Source organism: Salmo salar, chromosome 02 (genome assembly GCF_965601325.2).
Source record: "Salmo salar chromosome 02, fSalSal1, whole genome shotgun sequence".
NCBI lineage: Eukaryota > Metazoa > Chordata > Actinopteri > Salmoniformes > Salmonidae > Salmo > Salmo salar.
The window spans coordinates 88,452,692-88,469,492 of NC_138292.1; the positions used below are offsets into that span (position 1 = coordinate 88,452,692).

At 40.1% G+C, this 16,801-nt stretch overlaps 1 protein-coding gene across 1 annotated transcript; it reads right to left on the bottom strand.

Moving 5' to 3' along the window:
• Positions 1-36: 36 nt before the first annotated feature.
• On the bottom strand, positions 37-11,400 carry LOC123732503 (uncharacterized). Its single transcript, XM_045711706.2, has 2 exons — positions 10,809-11,400; positions 37-3,508 (listed from the first exon to the last, which is right to left on the bottom strand). Exons 1-2 carry the CDS (start codon positions 11,140-11,142, stop codon positions 2,454-2,456), a joined length of 1,389 nt encoding a protein of 462 aa, XP_045567662.1. The 5' UTR covers positions 11,143-11,400; the 3' UTR covers positions 37-2,453.
• Positions 11,401-16,801: the final 5,401 nt, after the last annotated feature.

Here is a 16,801-nt window from a genome sequence, read left to right on the forward strand (position 1 = left end):
TTGGTCAGTCATTGGATTCATTTGTTTTACAATATGTTTAAATCAAATCAAGCTTTATTTATACAGCACATTTCAGACATGGATGCAACGCAATGGTTTCACAGGGGGAAAAAAAACAGAAATATTTAGTACACAACAAACGGAGGATAAAAAACAAGATTAACAACTGAAAGACTAATGAACATACTAAGGAAATGCCATTGATTAAAATATTAACAATTGGATGCAACATCCAACCCAAAATATCAGCTTGTTTTACTACATTGTTTGTTGTTACGTTTCCAAGCAAGAAAAATCTAAAATGTTGCTCAAACCGAAGAGGAACTAATAAAGAGTCACTGACAACAACCACAACTAAACATGTGGGTTTTTAGGAGGGGCTCTGAAAGACACTATGGGGGTGTCCACTGAAAGTTGACTAGTAACAACAACTGGGACCTAAAAGACACCCACCATGAGACCCACTAAATCTGCCCAAGAAGAGGAAAACAAACGAAAAACCCACACCAAACTTAAAGACAGGACGCAAACCAAAAAAGCGGAGCAACTAAAGGTGTTGACTCGCCACATCTATCAAGACAACTGGAGCACTGGGCCAGACACTCTTAAATAGAACCTGGACCAGCTCAGGTGAAACACCTTCCCACTAACGAGATGGACAAGTCAGCACAGGTGTAACACATACTGACTAACGAGGTGACCAATCAGTGCGTCCTACGTGCTAACGAGCTAGACGTGCTAACGAGCTAACACCAATCAGTGCACCGAAGACAAATTTCAGTTGTACAACTGACTTGGTATCCCCCTTTCCTACGTGCTAAAGTCCAACCTCAAAACATAAATGGAAAAACCAAAGCCTGAAACACCTTCCCCCTTAAGACAACAAATATATCCAATGTTTTTGTTGGACAAGTTTGCTTACCAACAACAGAAAACAACTTCCATTTCACATAATCATCTACAATGCTTCACCTTCTACAAAATAAGCATGGTGTCTACTGGCTGTCAACAATTAAAAACAAGAAAAAAACACGTATTTCTAAATAATAATATACAATCGTGTTATTTTTTTGTCCTATAGAATCCTAAAACTCACTAGCTTCTAGAACTCTCGTCTTCCTAAAACTCACTAGCTTCTAGAACTATCGTCCCCTTGGAACGAGCACAAACAAAACTCATCTCCAATACGGAAAAACGTGTCAAAATAAATTGTGATCCATGGTAACGCACTGACTAAACGCAAAACACAAATCTTTTTAACTGCCCAGCCTTGAGACAATCAGCAACCAAGTTGTCCTTACCACAGACATGTCTGATTTCAAGAGGCAACTCCTGCAATATCTGTAGTAACTTTCCCCCTCACTGCAGAGCTTCTCTCTCTTTTCAGGGTTCACTAGATAGGCATGTTGTTGGATCGGGCCCAGTCCCCAATGTCATGCTCTAGTACATTTGGGTTGGCACATGTGAGAATTAACCCTAATATTCTAAAAGCAGGGCAACAATGTCAATAAAATTCTCAGTTGGTTACATAAATAATTATGATTACTAAATGTTACATGAAATGTAAATATGAAATATTTGGTTGCATAGTCCTTTTTTCAAAGTATTTTCAATGACATTTTTCTAGGTGGGATAGCCCAATGTCAAAACACAGTTCTAACGTGTACAAATCAATAACCAATATGCAGAAACAGTTTGTGATATATTGAAAACCTAAACATAAAATGGGCCATACTGCATACACAAACATCTGCCACAACAATCATATTACTTTTTAAAAACAAGCACCTTATAAACTGAACAAGCTCCAAAAACGCTGTTGTTTTGACAAGTAGCAATAAATCACTGATATCGATAAGGGGTGAAATCAGGTTGTACGGGATGTTGAAACTAACACAACTAAAAAAACACATGGAAATGGGAGATATCTGTTAACTCACTGATTAGAGGACAACCTTTCAGAAGACAGTCAGCTACATTTTGGACTGATGCATTTCAATTTAGGGGTCGCTAAACAAAGGAACACAACACTTATTTGTCATAACTCATCGCTAAAATAATTTGTGCGAGAGGAGGAAGATGAGGTTGCATGTCCTGTTAAAACTAACAGCTCAAAAACCACACGGAATCTGGGAATAATGTGTACAACCCTGGTTAGAGGACAATTTGTAGAAAACAGCTCGCTACATTTTGAAGTGTTGCATTTTGATTCAAGTGGGTCACCAACGTGGTAAGTGTAACACAACTCTTTTTGTGTTAGTCACTTTTTGTTAAATCACATAAATAGTACTCTTTCAATTCAGAGCCTGGATTTTCCCACTGAGGCTAATATCCATATCATGTTGAAATCAATAGAACGGGGGAAACCGTTTAGGGTTCTACATTGTGACATCATTAAAATACTCCAACTACAATGTTTAAACATTCTACATTGTGACATTGATTAATTGATATCATGAAACAACTCCGTCATGTATTTTCTGATGTTTGATCAGATATCTTTTATCAGAGTATCTCTTCCCACATTGATCACAGCTAAAACGTTTCTCCCCTGTGTGTGTTCTTTGGTGTCTAGTCAGGCTGCTTAGCCAAGTAAAACTATTCCCACATTGGTTACAGCTATAAGATTTCTCTCCTGTGTGTGTTCTTTTGTGTCTAGTCAGGCTGCTTAGCCGAGTAAAACTATTCCCACATTGGTTACAGCTATAAGATTTCTCTCCTGTGTGTGTTCTTTTGTGTCTAGTCCACATGCTAGGCTTAGTAAAACTCATTCCACATTGAGCACAGCTATAAGGTTTCTCTCCTGTGTGTGTTCTCTGGTGTGCTGTCAGGCCCCCAGATGAAACAAAACTCTTCCCACATTGATTACAGCTATAAGATTTCTCTCCTGTGTGTGTTCTCTGGTGTACAACAAGACAGCTAGACTTAGTAAAAATCTTCCCACATGCATCACAGCTATATGATTTCTTTCTTGTGTGTATTCTCTGGTGACCTATCAGGGCGATTACCCTAGCAAAACTCTTCCCACATTGATCACAGCTATAAGGTTTCTCTCCTGTGTGTGTTCTTTGGTGTATAATAACATAACTAGATTTATAAAAACTCTTCCCACATTGATCACAGCTATAAGGTTTCTCTCCTGTGTGTGTTCTCTGGTGTGATATCAGGCTGGTTGACAGAGGAAAACTCTTCCCACAGTCAGAGCAGAAGTAAGGTTTCTCTCTTGTGTGCTTTCTCAGGTGTATTTTAAGTTCTGATGAAAATTTAAACATTTTCCCACAATCAGAGCAGCAGTAAGAATTATCACTTGTGTGAATTCTCCGGTGTAGTTTAATGCCTGATGAGGTGCATCTTTTCCCACAGTCAGAGCAGCGGTGAGATCTCTTCCCTGTGGTTCTCCGCTGGTGTTTCTTGAGGTGTTCTGATGTGGAGAGACTCTTCTCTGCCCTGTCAGCATCATGAGGTTGTTGAGGCTCCCTAGAGGATCCAGGATAGTGAAGTTTCTCTCCTGTGTGAACAACAAAGTCAAACAGATGGTTAATGGCCCACAACAGCGGAAATCCACTGTAAAAGGTGATGCCAACAGTGTAGCCATGATGTTCTACAACAATTGACGTCTGTAATGAATGTAATGATTACTTGACATTTGTCTTAAAATGAGCAAGAATAGTCATATTTTGTCTTGTTTTCACATTAGTAGTAACATCGATGATTGTAGGCTAGAAATAAATTAAAGTTGTTGAATTAAGCAGTGTGCCAGACAACTTTTGGTCTCCAATATAGGCCCCTTTCTGTGTTTGCTAAAATTGCGGCATGAGGGCAATGCACATGCAATTTGGTTGTAGAAACTCCTCCCAGCTAATGAGGAAACAGATAGTTATGGATGTACTATATCTGCCTGGAGCAAAAATGGTGAGAAAAGATTTTAGTTTTTCACAATGTATTCTGAATGTGAATGGGGGAAAACTCAGGGGAGTAACCTCCATTTCCAGGTTGCTTATGAGTACATTTCACATTACTTTGGATTATAATTGTAAGGCTCATTTGAATCTTTTTATTTAAATTTTTATTTCACCTTAATTTAACCAGGTAGGGAAGTTGAGAACAAGTTCTCATTTACAATTGTGACCTGGCCAAGATAAAGCAAAGCAGTTCGACAACATCCAACAACACAGAGTTACACATGGAGTAAAACAAATATACAGTCAATAATACAGTAGAAAAATAAGTATATGTACGATGTGAGCAAATGAGGTGAGATAAGGGAGGTAAAGGCAAAAAAGTCCATGGTGGCAAAGTAAATACAATATAGCAAGTAAAACACTGGAATGGTAGATTTGTAGTAGAAGAAAGTAGAGTGCAAAGTAGAAGTAGAGATAATGGGGTGCAAAGGAGCAAAATAAAATAAATAAATACAGTAGGGGAAGAGGTAGTTGTTTGGGCTAAATTATAGATGGGCTATGTACAGGTGCAGTGATCTGTGAGCAGCTGACAGCTGGTGACAGCTGACAGCTGGTGCTTAAAGCTAGTGAGGGAGATGAGTGTTTCCAGTTTCAGAGATTTTTGTAGTTCGTTCCAGTCATTGGCAGCAGAGAACTGGAAAGAGAGACGGCCAAAGGAGGAATTGGCTTTGGGGGTGACCAGAGAGATATACCTGCTGGAGCGCGTGCTACAGGTGGGTGCTGCTATGGTGACCAGTAAGCGGAGATAAGGGGGGACTTTACCTTGCAGGGTCTTGTAGATGACCTGGAGCCAGTGGGTTTGGCGACGATTATGAAGCGAAGACCAGCCAATGAGAGCGTACAGGTCGCAGTGGTGGGTAGTATATGGGGCTTTGGTGACAAAATGGATGGCACTGTGATAGACTGCATCCAGTTTGCTGAGTAGAGTGTTGGAGTGCTGAGTAGAGTGTTGGTCAGTTTTACATTTACATTTACGTCATTTAGCAGACGCTCTTATCCAGAGCGACTTACAAATTGGTGCATTCACCTTATGATATCCAGTGGGACAACCACTTTACAATAGTACATCTATAGCTTTTTTTGGGGGGGGGGGGGGGGGGTTAGAAGGATTACTTAATCCTATCCCAGGTATTCCTTAAAGAGGTGGGGTTTCAGGTGTCTCCGGAAGGTGGTGATTGACTCCGCTGTCCTGGCGTCGTGAGGGAGCTTGTTCCACCATTGGGGTGCCAGAGCAGCGAACAGTTTTGACTGGGCTGAGCGGGAACTGTGCTTCCGCAGAGGTAGGGAGGCGAGCGGGCCAGAGGTACATTTCACACTACTTTGGATTATAATTGTAAGGCTCATTTGAATCTCCTGCTTAATACGTTTGTGTTATTGTCGCAAATCAACCACTTTGTACTTAAAAAAAACACTTCAACCAGAAAAAATGCCCTTTGGCTAGCTTTTCCATCAAGGTGACAATGAGGGTTTGTACACTGTTTGAACACTGTTTATTTGGCCCATAACTTCACCTAACAACAAATATAGGAAAATAGCTCTGTGTGTTGTACAATAGCCTATCCATCAACGAACAGTTCTCTACACATTATGACCAAAGTAGGAATGTTGGATCCAACATGGAGCACGGCATAACTGTCTTTACCAGAGTAATGAATGAAGAAGCACTTTGGTTGTTGTTGCATGTCGTGATGTTAGTCATGAGACTGCCATTCAGAAAATGATTTCCTGGATCAGCTGATGATAGTTGAACATGTGACTGTAACTAAACAGCTACAGTATTAAGAATTGTGTGTAATTATTGAAGAACCGCGTTAATGACAGTAACCATTTGGGTGTTGTCAATAAAGTTACTATATATATACATATATATATATTAACCTTTATTTAACCAGGTAGGCCAGTTGAGAACAAGTTCTCATTTACAACTGTGACCTGGCCAAGATAAAGCAAAGCAGTGCGACAAAAACAACAGTTACACGTGGGATAAACAAACGTACAGTCAATAACACAATAGAAAAATCTATATACAGTGTGTGCAAATGGAGTAAGGAGGCAAGACAATAAATATGCCATAGTCGCAGAGTAATTACAATTTAGCAGATTAACACTGGAGTGATAGATGAGCAGATGATGATGTGCAAGTAGAAATACTGGTGTGCAAAAGAGCAAAAAAAGTTAATAAAAACATGGGGATGAGGTAGGTAGTTGGATGGGCTATTTACAGATAGGCTGTGTTCAGCTGCAGCGATCGGTAAGCTGCTCAGATAGCTGATGCTTAAAGTTAGTGAGGGAGATATATGTCTCCAACTTCAGCGATTTTTGCAATTCGTTCCAGTCATTGGCAGCAGACAACTGGAAGGAAAGGCGGCCAAAGGAGGTGTTAGCTTTGGGGATGACTAGTGAGATATACCACCTGGAGCGCGTGCTATGGGTGGGTGTTGCTATGGTGACCAGTGAGCTGAGAAGGCGGAGCTTAACCTAGCAAAGGCTTATAGATGTCCTGGAGCCAGTGGGTTTGGCGACGAATATGTAGCGAGGGCCAGACGACAAGAGCATACAGGTCGCAGTGGTGGGTGGTATATGGGGCTTTAGTGACAAAACGGATGGCACTGTGATAGACTGCATCCAGTTTGCTGAGTAGAGGGTTGGAGGCTATTTTGTAAATGACATCGGCGAAGTTAACCTCTTACATCTAGACGTTCCGCTAGCGGAACACCTGCTCCAATATCCAATGATAGGCGTGGCGCGAATTACAAATTCCTCAAAAATACAAAAACTTCAATTTTTCAAACATATGACTATTTCACAGCATTTTAAAGACAAGACTCTCCTTTATCTAACCACAATGTCCGATTTCAAAAAGGCTTTACAGCGAAAGCAAAACATTAGATTATGTCAGCAGAGTACCAATCCAGAAATAATCAGACACCCATTTTTCAAGCTAGCATATAATGTCACAAAAACCCAGAAGACAGCTAAATGCAGCACTAACCTTTGATAATCTTCATCAGATGACAACCCTAGGACATTATGTTATACAATACATGCATGTTTTGTTCAATCAAGTTCATATTTATATCAAAAAACAGCTTTTTACATTAGCATGTGACGTTCAGAACTAGCATACCCCCCGCAAACTTCCGGAGGAATTTGCTAACAATTTACTAAATTACTCACGATAAACGCTCACAAAAAGCATAACAATTATTTTAAGAATTATAGATACAGAACTCCTCTATGCACTCGATATGTCCGATTTTAAAATAGCTTTTTGGTGAAAGCACATTTTGCAATATTCTAAGTACATAGCCCAGCCATCACGGGCTAGCTATTTAGACACCCGGCAAGTTTAGCACTCACCAATATCAGATTTACTATTATAAAAGTTTGATTACCTTTTGTTGTCTTCGTCAGAATGCACACCCAGGACTGCTACTTCAATAACAAATGTTGGTTTGGTCCAAAATAATCCATCGTTATATCCGAATAGCGGCGTTTTGTTCGTGTGTTCCAGACACTATCCGAAATGGTAAAGAAGTGTCGCGCGCATGGCGCAATTCGTGACAATAAAATTCTAAATATTCCATTACCGTACTTCGAAGCATGTCAACCGCTGTTTAAAACCAATTTTTATGCCATTTATCTCGTAGAAAAGCGATAATATTCCGACCGGGAATCTGCAATAAACTAAACAGCCGAATTAAAATACTCCACGGGGGCTAATCGCGCACGCGCCTCACTCCATTGTCACCTAATGGGACACTTGAATAAGATGATAATCTGTTTCAGCCTGAGGCTGCCTCGTCAACCTTCATGATTTTCCCGCGTCCTGAGAGCCTATTGGAGCCCTGGGAATTGTCACGTTACAGCTAAGATCCTTACTTTTCAATAAACAGATGCAAGACGCACGACTCCTTGTCAGACAGGCCACTTCCTGCATGAAACCTTGTCAGGTTTTTGCCTGCCATAGGAGGGAGTTCTGTTATACTCACAGACACCATTCAAACAGTTTTAGAAACTTTAGGGTCTTTTCTATCCAAACCTGAACAATAGTATGCATATTCTAGCTTCTGAGTTGGTGTAGGAGGCAGTTAAAAATGGGCACATATTTTTTCCAAAATTCTCAATACTGCCCCCTAGCCCAAACAGGTTAAAAAACATTGGATACAGCAAACTCTGAAATTATTTAGTATTTCTGTGCCCACAAACTGTTTTCCCAGCGTAACATAAGGAGCCACTAAATGATACGAAGGTCGAGTGCATTTTCATTCACGCCTCGCTGGAAGCCCCGCCTTCCACAGGTGATGAGCGTGAGGCTCGGGTTTATTCCTTAAATTTAATACCACTCTTCACCGACCCAGGAAAGGGCGGGGACAAACAGGTGTTGTACCTCGTTTCCCTCCTTCAGGGAACACTAATTATAGTGTTAGGTTCTAATTTTTCTGAGTAAATAACTCACGGACACTAGAGAAGCTTAACCAAGTTTAATTCTTCCCAAAGGGTCGTTACAGCTGTAATTCAGACAAAAACATGTTCTCACCATCACAAGTATATATACCCCACTTTGAACACGCCTCCTTCTCCTTACATCTTCTGGTTCGACAGGAAGAGGGTAACAGGATACTAAACCCTTATTACTCCCTTCAGGGGATCTGACCTGACCTCCTGACCTCAACCCCTCCTTCGCCTAATCCACAGATGTCCATCCGCTTCCCCTATAGCAATCCTGTGATCCTCTCCCGTCCACCCAGCACATTCCACAGCCACTCTGTCTTTCTAAAGATCTCACTCCTTTATATACTCTGCGTCTGATCTATCATATCTTTAATACCTCAATGTTAAAAGTTTAGCCAGAATCCAACAATAGTCATAAAGTTATGCTCATTTCAGTCGATCAACTTCGGTACAACATACTATGGGAAAATCATACCCCATGCCAACCCAAACGGATACTAAATGAAACGGCCCCAGGCAGACCACCCAGACGTGACCCTGCAAGATGCGTCAGTTTTGTCAAGTTATTAATTGCCTTTTGTTTGAAACTCTCCTGTCAATGTTGAGTAAGGACGCACACCTAATTACGCATATAGAAGTAGGACTAGTCTACCTGGCCTGTGTGCAAATGTAGGCCTATAAATGTGCCCATTTGGGGATGTCTGATAGTATTTCTGATTTTCTTAATGCACCACCACTAATGAGTTGTGGAGCTTCTCAAAGCAAATGTTTCTTCACCTCAAACAGCAAGTGCACCTCAGCCACGCTCAAGGTCCTAAACGATATCTTAACCGCCATCGATAAGAAACAATACTGTGCAGCCGTATTCATTGACCTGGCCAAGGCTTTCGACTGTCAATCACCACATCCTCATCGGTAGACTCAATAGCCTTGGTTTCTCAAATGATTGCCTCGCCTGGTTCACCAACTACTTCTCAGATAGAGTTCAGTGTGTCAAATCGGAGGGCCTGTTGTCCGGGCCTCTGGCATTCTCTATGGGGGTACCACAGGATTCAATTCTTGGGCCGACTCTCTTCTCTGTATACATCAATGATGTCGCTCTTACTGCTGGTGAGTCTCTGATCCACCTCTATGCAGATGACACCATTCTGTATACTTCTGGCCCTTCTTTGGACACTGTGTTAACAACCCTCCAGACGAGCTTCAATGCCATACAACTCTCCTTCCGTGGCCTCCAACTGCTCTTAAATACAAGTAAAACTAAATGCATGCTCTTCACCGATCGCTGCCTGCACCTGCCTGCCCGTTCAGCATCACTACTCTGGACGGTTCTGACTTAGAATATGTGAACAACTACAAATACCTAGGTGTCTGGTTAGACTGTAAACTCTCCTTCCAGTCTCACATCAAACATCTCCAATCCAAAGTTAAATCTAGAATTGGCTTCCTATTTCGCAACAAAGCATCTTTCACTCATGCTGCCAAACATACCCTCGTAAACCTGACCATCCTACCAATCCTCGACTTCGGCGATGTCATTTACAAAATAGCCTCCAATACCCTACTCAATAAATTGGATGCAGTCTATCACAGTGCCATCCGTTTTGTCACCAAAGCCCCATATACTACCCACCACTGCGACCTGTACGCTCTCGTTGGCTGGCCCTCGCTTCATACTCGTCGCCAAACCCACTGGCTCCAGGTTATCTACAAGACCCTGCTAGGTAAAGTTTCCCCTTATCTCAGCTCGCTGGTCACCATAGCAGCACCCATCTGTAGCACGCGCTCCAGCAGGTATATCTCTGGTAACCCCCAAAGCCAATTCCCCCTTCGGCCGCCTCTCCTTCCAGTTCTCTGCTGCCAATGACTGGAACGAACTACAAACATTTCTGAAACTGGAAACACTTATCTCCCTCACTAGCTTTAAGCACCAGCTGTCAGAGCAGGTCACAGATCACTGCACCTGTACATAGCCCATCTATAATTTATCCCAAACAACTACCTCTTCCCCTACTGTATTTATTTATTTATTTTTGCTCCTTTGCACCCCATTATTTCTACTTTGCACTTCCTTCTACTTCAAATCTACCATTCCAGTGTTTTACTCGCTATATTGTTTTTACTTTGCCACCACGGCCTTTTGCCTTTACCTCCCTTATCTCACCTCATCTGCTCACATTGTATATAGAGTTTTTTTTCTACTGTATTAAAGACTGTTTGTTTTACTCCATGTGTAACTCTGTGTTGTTGTATGTTGTCGAACTGCTTTGCTTTATCTTGGCCAGGTCGCAATTGTAAATGAGAACTTGTTCTCAACTTGCCTACCTGGTTAAATAAAGGTGATTTTTTTTTTTTTAAGATCAATGTCTTTGTTTTATAGAAAGTACTCACTGTATTTACTGGTGTTAATCAGCTCCCCAGTCTTCTCTTCTTCGTCCTCCTCTAATGTGACAGTAATCTCCCCCTCTTCATCCTTCATTCCAAAAACGTCTTCATCTTCTTTCACTTCATCCTCCACTCCAAAAACTGCATCCTCCTCCTCTTTCACTCTGAAGGCGTCTTTCTCTGTAACGTCTTTCTCTTCATCTTTCACTGTAACAGCCTCACCCTCTACTTGTTTTTGTATTGTAACAGCCTCCTCCTCTCCCTCCTCTTTAACGAGAGCCTCTTTCTCCGTCCAGCAGACCTCTTCTTTAGCAGGAGGAGAGTAGCTTAGTGAACTCATGGTCGGGAATAATAGCTAGATAGCATTAGCGATTAGACTAGTGCTAACTTGACCAGACAGCTAGTTGACTTACAACGTAAATATTACATCAAATGGGGTAGCCAGTTGTTTCCACATAAGTATGTTTAAATCATAGTGGCAATTAAACCACGAAATTGTCTAAAGAGATTGAATGTTCCGACTTTGTTGGCTAGCGAGCTACCGAGGTGGCTGCAGTTGTTGAAGAAGCGTTCCGTCCACTAGATTATACGTCACACTAGAAACATCGCCTGAAAGACACATATCGCCATCTGCTGTCTGGAGGGAGGAAACGCAGTTGAGGAGGGAAAACTTTTTTTCTTCTTCATTGAATTATAATATTATAAAGCAGTTTAGGGAAAAGTTTTTTCCTCTCCATTAAATATGAATATTATATTAACACGTACAAAGAGCAACAAGTGTTGTTTGATTAGTTCAGATTTTTTTATGAGAATTTAAAACAAACTCTACATCGACTCCACATCTGTATTTCTGATTCGGTCAAATAACTAGATATCAAAATAAGTACCTAGTTATTGATACCCTTGATAAAGATGAGCAAAAATGTATGTATAAAATAAATAAATAAACTTTACCCACTTCCAGGATATTTTAGCCCAAAACCTGGTTACCTCTCTGCTAGGAGGCTGAAACTTGGCCATAAGTGGATCTTCCAGCAAGACACATCAACATTCACGAAGAAATGGTTAATTGGGCACAAAATCATCATTTTCAATGGCGATCTCAGTCTTCGGACTTGAACTCCATTGAAAACCTGTGGTTTGAATTGAACAGGGCAGTCCAGAAGCGCAGACAAAATAAATCAAGGACATGGAGAGATTCTGTTTGGAGGAATGGTCTAAGATCTGACCCAATGTGTTCTCTAATCTCATAAAACATTTCAGTGTCGTTAGTCTCCCAATGGGAGGGTGCTGGAGTATTGAAAACATGGTGGCAATAATTCAGACCACTACCTTTTGAGAATTACATGTTAAACTAAATCTCTTTCTCTGAGCAATTGTATTAGTATAAAATAATATAATTTCCCTATATTTTTGACACAATATAGCTCAGTATTTTAATTCTTTATTTTATAGAGTCGTTTTGCTCATCTTTATCAAGGGTGTCAACAATTTTGTCCCCCACTGTACCTCCATACTGCTCCTACATGGTGTAACAATACATCACGTAGATGTATATAATGAACAGACTAGGTCTATACTGCTCCTACATGGTGTAACAATACATCACATAGATGTATATAATGAACAGACTAGGTCTATACTGCTCCTACATGGTGTAACAAGACATCATGTAGATGTATATAATGAACAGACTAGGTCTATAGTGCTCCTACATGGTGTAACAATACATCATGTAGATGTATATAATGAACAGACTAGGTCTATACTGCTCCTACATGGTGTAACAATACATCATGTCGATGTATATAATAAACAGACTAGGTCTATACTGCTCCTACATGGTGTAACAATACATCACATAGATGTATATAATGAACAGACTAGGTCTATACTGCTCCTACATGGTGTAACAAGACATCACGTAGATGTATATAATGAACAGACTAGGTCTATACTGCTCCTACATGGTGTAACAATACATCATGTAGATGTATATAATAAACAGACTAGGTCTATACTGCTCCTACATGGTGTAACAATACATCATATAGATGTATATAATAAACAGACTAGGTCTATACTGCTCCCACATGGTGTAACAATACATCATGTAGATGTATATAATAAACAGACTAGGTCTATACTGCTCCCACATGGTGTAACAATACATCATGTAGATGTACACTACCTTTCAAAAGTTTGGGGTCACTTAGAAATGTCCTTGTTTTTGAAAGAAAAGAAGAAAAAAAAGTCCATTAAAATAACATCAAATTGATCAGAAAACAGTGTCGACATTGTTAATGTTGTAAATGACTATTGTAGCTGGAAGAAGTATAATCCACCTAAACTAACAGAACCGGGCTAATAAACTGGCTGGTGTTCATGAGTTTATAAAACACATACTTTATACATGTCATAAATTACCTGCATTGATGAGACACACAGTGTGGATGAATGATCAGTAGTCGACAGGATATAAATAGCACTCCTAAAGAAGATGCAGTGTGGATGAATGATCAGTAGTCGACAGGATATAAATAACACTCCTAAAGAAGATGCAGTGTGGATGAATGATCAGGATATAAATAGCACTCCTAAAGAAGATGCAGTGTGGATGAATGATCAGGATATAAATAGCACTCCTAAAGAAGATACAGTGTGGATGAATGATCAGGATATAAATAGCACTCCTAACGAAGATGCAGTGTGGATGAATGATCAGTAGTCGACAGGATATAAATAGCACTCCTAAAGAAGATGCAGTGTGGATGAATGATCAGTAGTCGACAGGATATAAATAGCACTCCTAAAGAAAATGCAGTGTGGATGAATGATCAGTAGTCGACAGGATACAAATAGCACTCCTAAAGAAGATGCCAGTTCAGTTAGCTACCTAATGAATTTTCCAGTTTGCTACCAACTTGAAAGAGGGAACTTTAGCATAAAACCCACATGGAAAACTGAGATTCAGCAAATAACATATAAAGACTGGTTTATTTGACACCAAACCAACAACAGAAACAGAAACTACTAATGTACAATGTAAAAGGTGCATTTTATGATGTAATGTCAACTTTATACATTTCTATCCCGGGACCATTCCATTTTCAACTCAACCACAGCAACTCCCCATAAATCTGCTGTGGATTACCCAGAATCCCGAAATAAATTAATACATATGTGATAATTCAAAAACATAACTGTTTGTGCTTATAGATCTTCAATACAACTAGGTTACTAAGTCTTTAACCACACTGTGTTGTTACACTGGTTCCTACCCTTTAACTTTTTGTCTGAAAATTAAATATACATTTTACTCAACTGCGTTACCCACTCCAGTCAGCAGATGGCGGTGTGGGAATTTAAGGCAATGCTGTTGGTGTGACGTATAATGTAGTGGACGGAACGCTTCTTTCAACAGCAGCAACAGTTAATCAGCCACCTAGGTAGCTTGCTAGACAAAATAGCCGAACCAATAAAGCTCTTTAGACGCTTTAGTGTATATTATCCACTGTGTTTTCAACCCACTTCTGTCGTCTAGTTAGGTATCCGATTTAATGTAATATAGACGATGTTGTTGTTATTAGTCAGCAAGCGGGCTGGTTAAGTTAGCATTAGCCTAGCTAGCTAACATCTCCGACCATGATTTCACTAAGCTACTCTCCTCCTGCTAAAGTAGAAGAGGTCTGCTGGACGGAGAAAGAAGCTGTCGTGAAAGAGGAGGAAGAAGAGGAGGCTGTTTCAATACAAAAACAAGTACAGGGTGAGGCTGTTACAGTGAAAGAAGAAGAGAAAGACGCGTTCAGAGTGAAAGAGGAGGCGGATGTTACAGTAAAAGAAGAGGCCGAAAAAGAGGAGGATGCAGTTTTTGGAGTGAAAGAGGAGGAGGGGGAGATGACTGTCACATCCAAAAAGGAGGTGGAAGAAGAGGAGGAAACTGGATATCTGGGCCCGGTTTCCCAAACGCATCTTAAGGCGTCTAATGGTTCTAACGGTGAACTTAGCCATAAGATGGTTTTGAGAAACCGTTCCCTGATTAACACTAGTAAGTACTGTCTTAAAACAGAGGCACAAACTCTGCAGGTGTTGAACTGATGTGTGGTGTTAAAGGGGAAATCTGCAATTACAACATCCATTTTTTGACTTTTTAAATTATTTATTTATAGCCATTGATTCATATTCTTGAAGAATATAACACATGCCTCATGAGCTTAGTTCAACTGTTGTACCCCATCAGAACCCAGAATAAGCTTTTTTTACTCCAATGTTTAGAAACAATGTAAATCAACACTGTATAGCCTCAACATGGTTAAAACTATAATGTTGATATCATGGATAGTTAGTCCTTGCATCCATAGGTCTGTCTATGAATTTGAGAGTAGTTACATTTCTCCAGACCCATCATCATCTTATTTCCTAAACAGTGGTGGAATTACAGCTTTGTTATTGTTTCAACTGCAGATTGGTTCATTGATTGATGTGGCTTGTTTAAAGGGACAACCTAGGTTTTAAACAGAAACAAAATGGCTGCCCAGATACTTGGTTTTGTAAACAGCTGAGGGATGGGGAAGGAGAAATGTAACCACTCAAATTCATAGAGAAAGCTATTGTAGCAACCTTAACCCAAAACCTAGCGACCTCGTTAAGAAGTTCAGACATCTTACCGAGATTACATTTCATTCATGAATTGGTTTGAAATCTTTGTTTTAAACCCTTCTCAAAGTTGGTGCCTTGATGGATTTGTAAAAAAACAGGTTTATCATAAAAAAATATTTTAATATGTTTGAAATTGATACCTTTATATAACTAGGCAACTCAGTTAAGAACAAATTCTTATTTACAATGATGGCCTACCCCGGACGACGCTGGGCCAATTGTGCGCCGCCCTATGGAACTCCCAATCAAGGCTGGTTGTGATACAGCCTAGATTTGAACCAGGGTGTCTAGTGATGCCTCAAGCACTGAGATGCAGTGTCTTAGACCGCTGCGCCACTCGGGATCCCTTAAATCATGTTCTAGTGCTGTCCCCAACAAAAATAATTATTGGTCAACCAAGTGTGTTGGTCAACCAAGTCATCTGTTCTTTCTACCAATCGCCCCATGTGTTTTAATAAAATCAACTATATGTACAGAACTTGTCTGATGCTTTAAGCACGCTGTTTGATTAAATAATTACAGATACACCAGTTACGAGATGGAGCCAGTCGTCAAGATAACCTAACCAGAAGAAAGAGAACTCTTCCCGAAACCCCCCCTCCTCCGCTGCCTTTATGCTCCTGAAGTTTTCGGTAATAGACCACACCAGCGGTATCTTACCATTTCTACCGATTTGCGTTTCTATTGATTTTCATATTCACATTTTACTGGAACAGTTTCATTTAATTTATAATATTATTGAAAAATCATTGTCTGTGATTAATCTACATTCTATCTAAATCTACATAAAAATTATACAAATCTAAAAGTAACTTTTATTGCCATTGCCAACTATGTAAAAAAATGGCCTACATAAAGCCAACAAATAAAAACATTGCAGCCTGCAGGTAAAAAATATCCTGATAAAAATAAATCATATGTTGTACCTAGTTTCCCTCCTTCAGGGAACAGTAGTTATAGTCATAACTTGTGGATTTAATAGTATGTTGTACCTAGTTTCCCTCCTTCAGGGAACAGTAGTTATAGTCATAACGTTACGCTTGTCATGTGATGAACTTGAACTTAAATACGGTATCTTGCTGTCAGACAGTTTTTTTTAAAATTCTGAAATGCACTCGAACTACGTATAATTTAGTGTCTCCTTATGTTACGCTGGGAAAACAGTTTATGGGCACAGAAATCCTAAATCATTTCAGAGTTTGCTAAATCCAATGGTTCTAACCGAGAGTCACCTTAACCTGTTAGGGCTAGGGGGCAGTATTTGCACGGCTGGATAAAAAAAATGTACCCGATTTAATCTGGTTACTAATCCTACCCAGTAACTAGAATATGCATATACG

Excerpts from the sequence above, each read along its gene's own strand:
- LOC123732503 (XM_045711706.2), bottom strand. The coding sequence starts at position 11,142 with ATGAGTTCACTAAGCTACTCTCCTCCTGCTAAAGAAGAGGTCTGCTGG. Across the intron at positions 3,509-10,808 it reads GATTAACACCAGTAAATACA|GAGAGAAACTTCACTATCCT; the intron begins GTGAGTACTTTC and ends TTGTTCACACAG.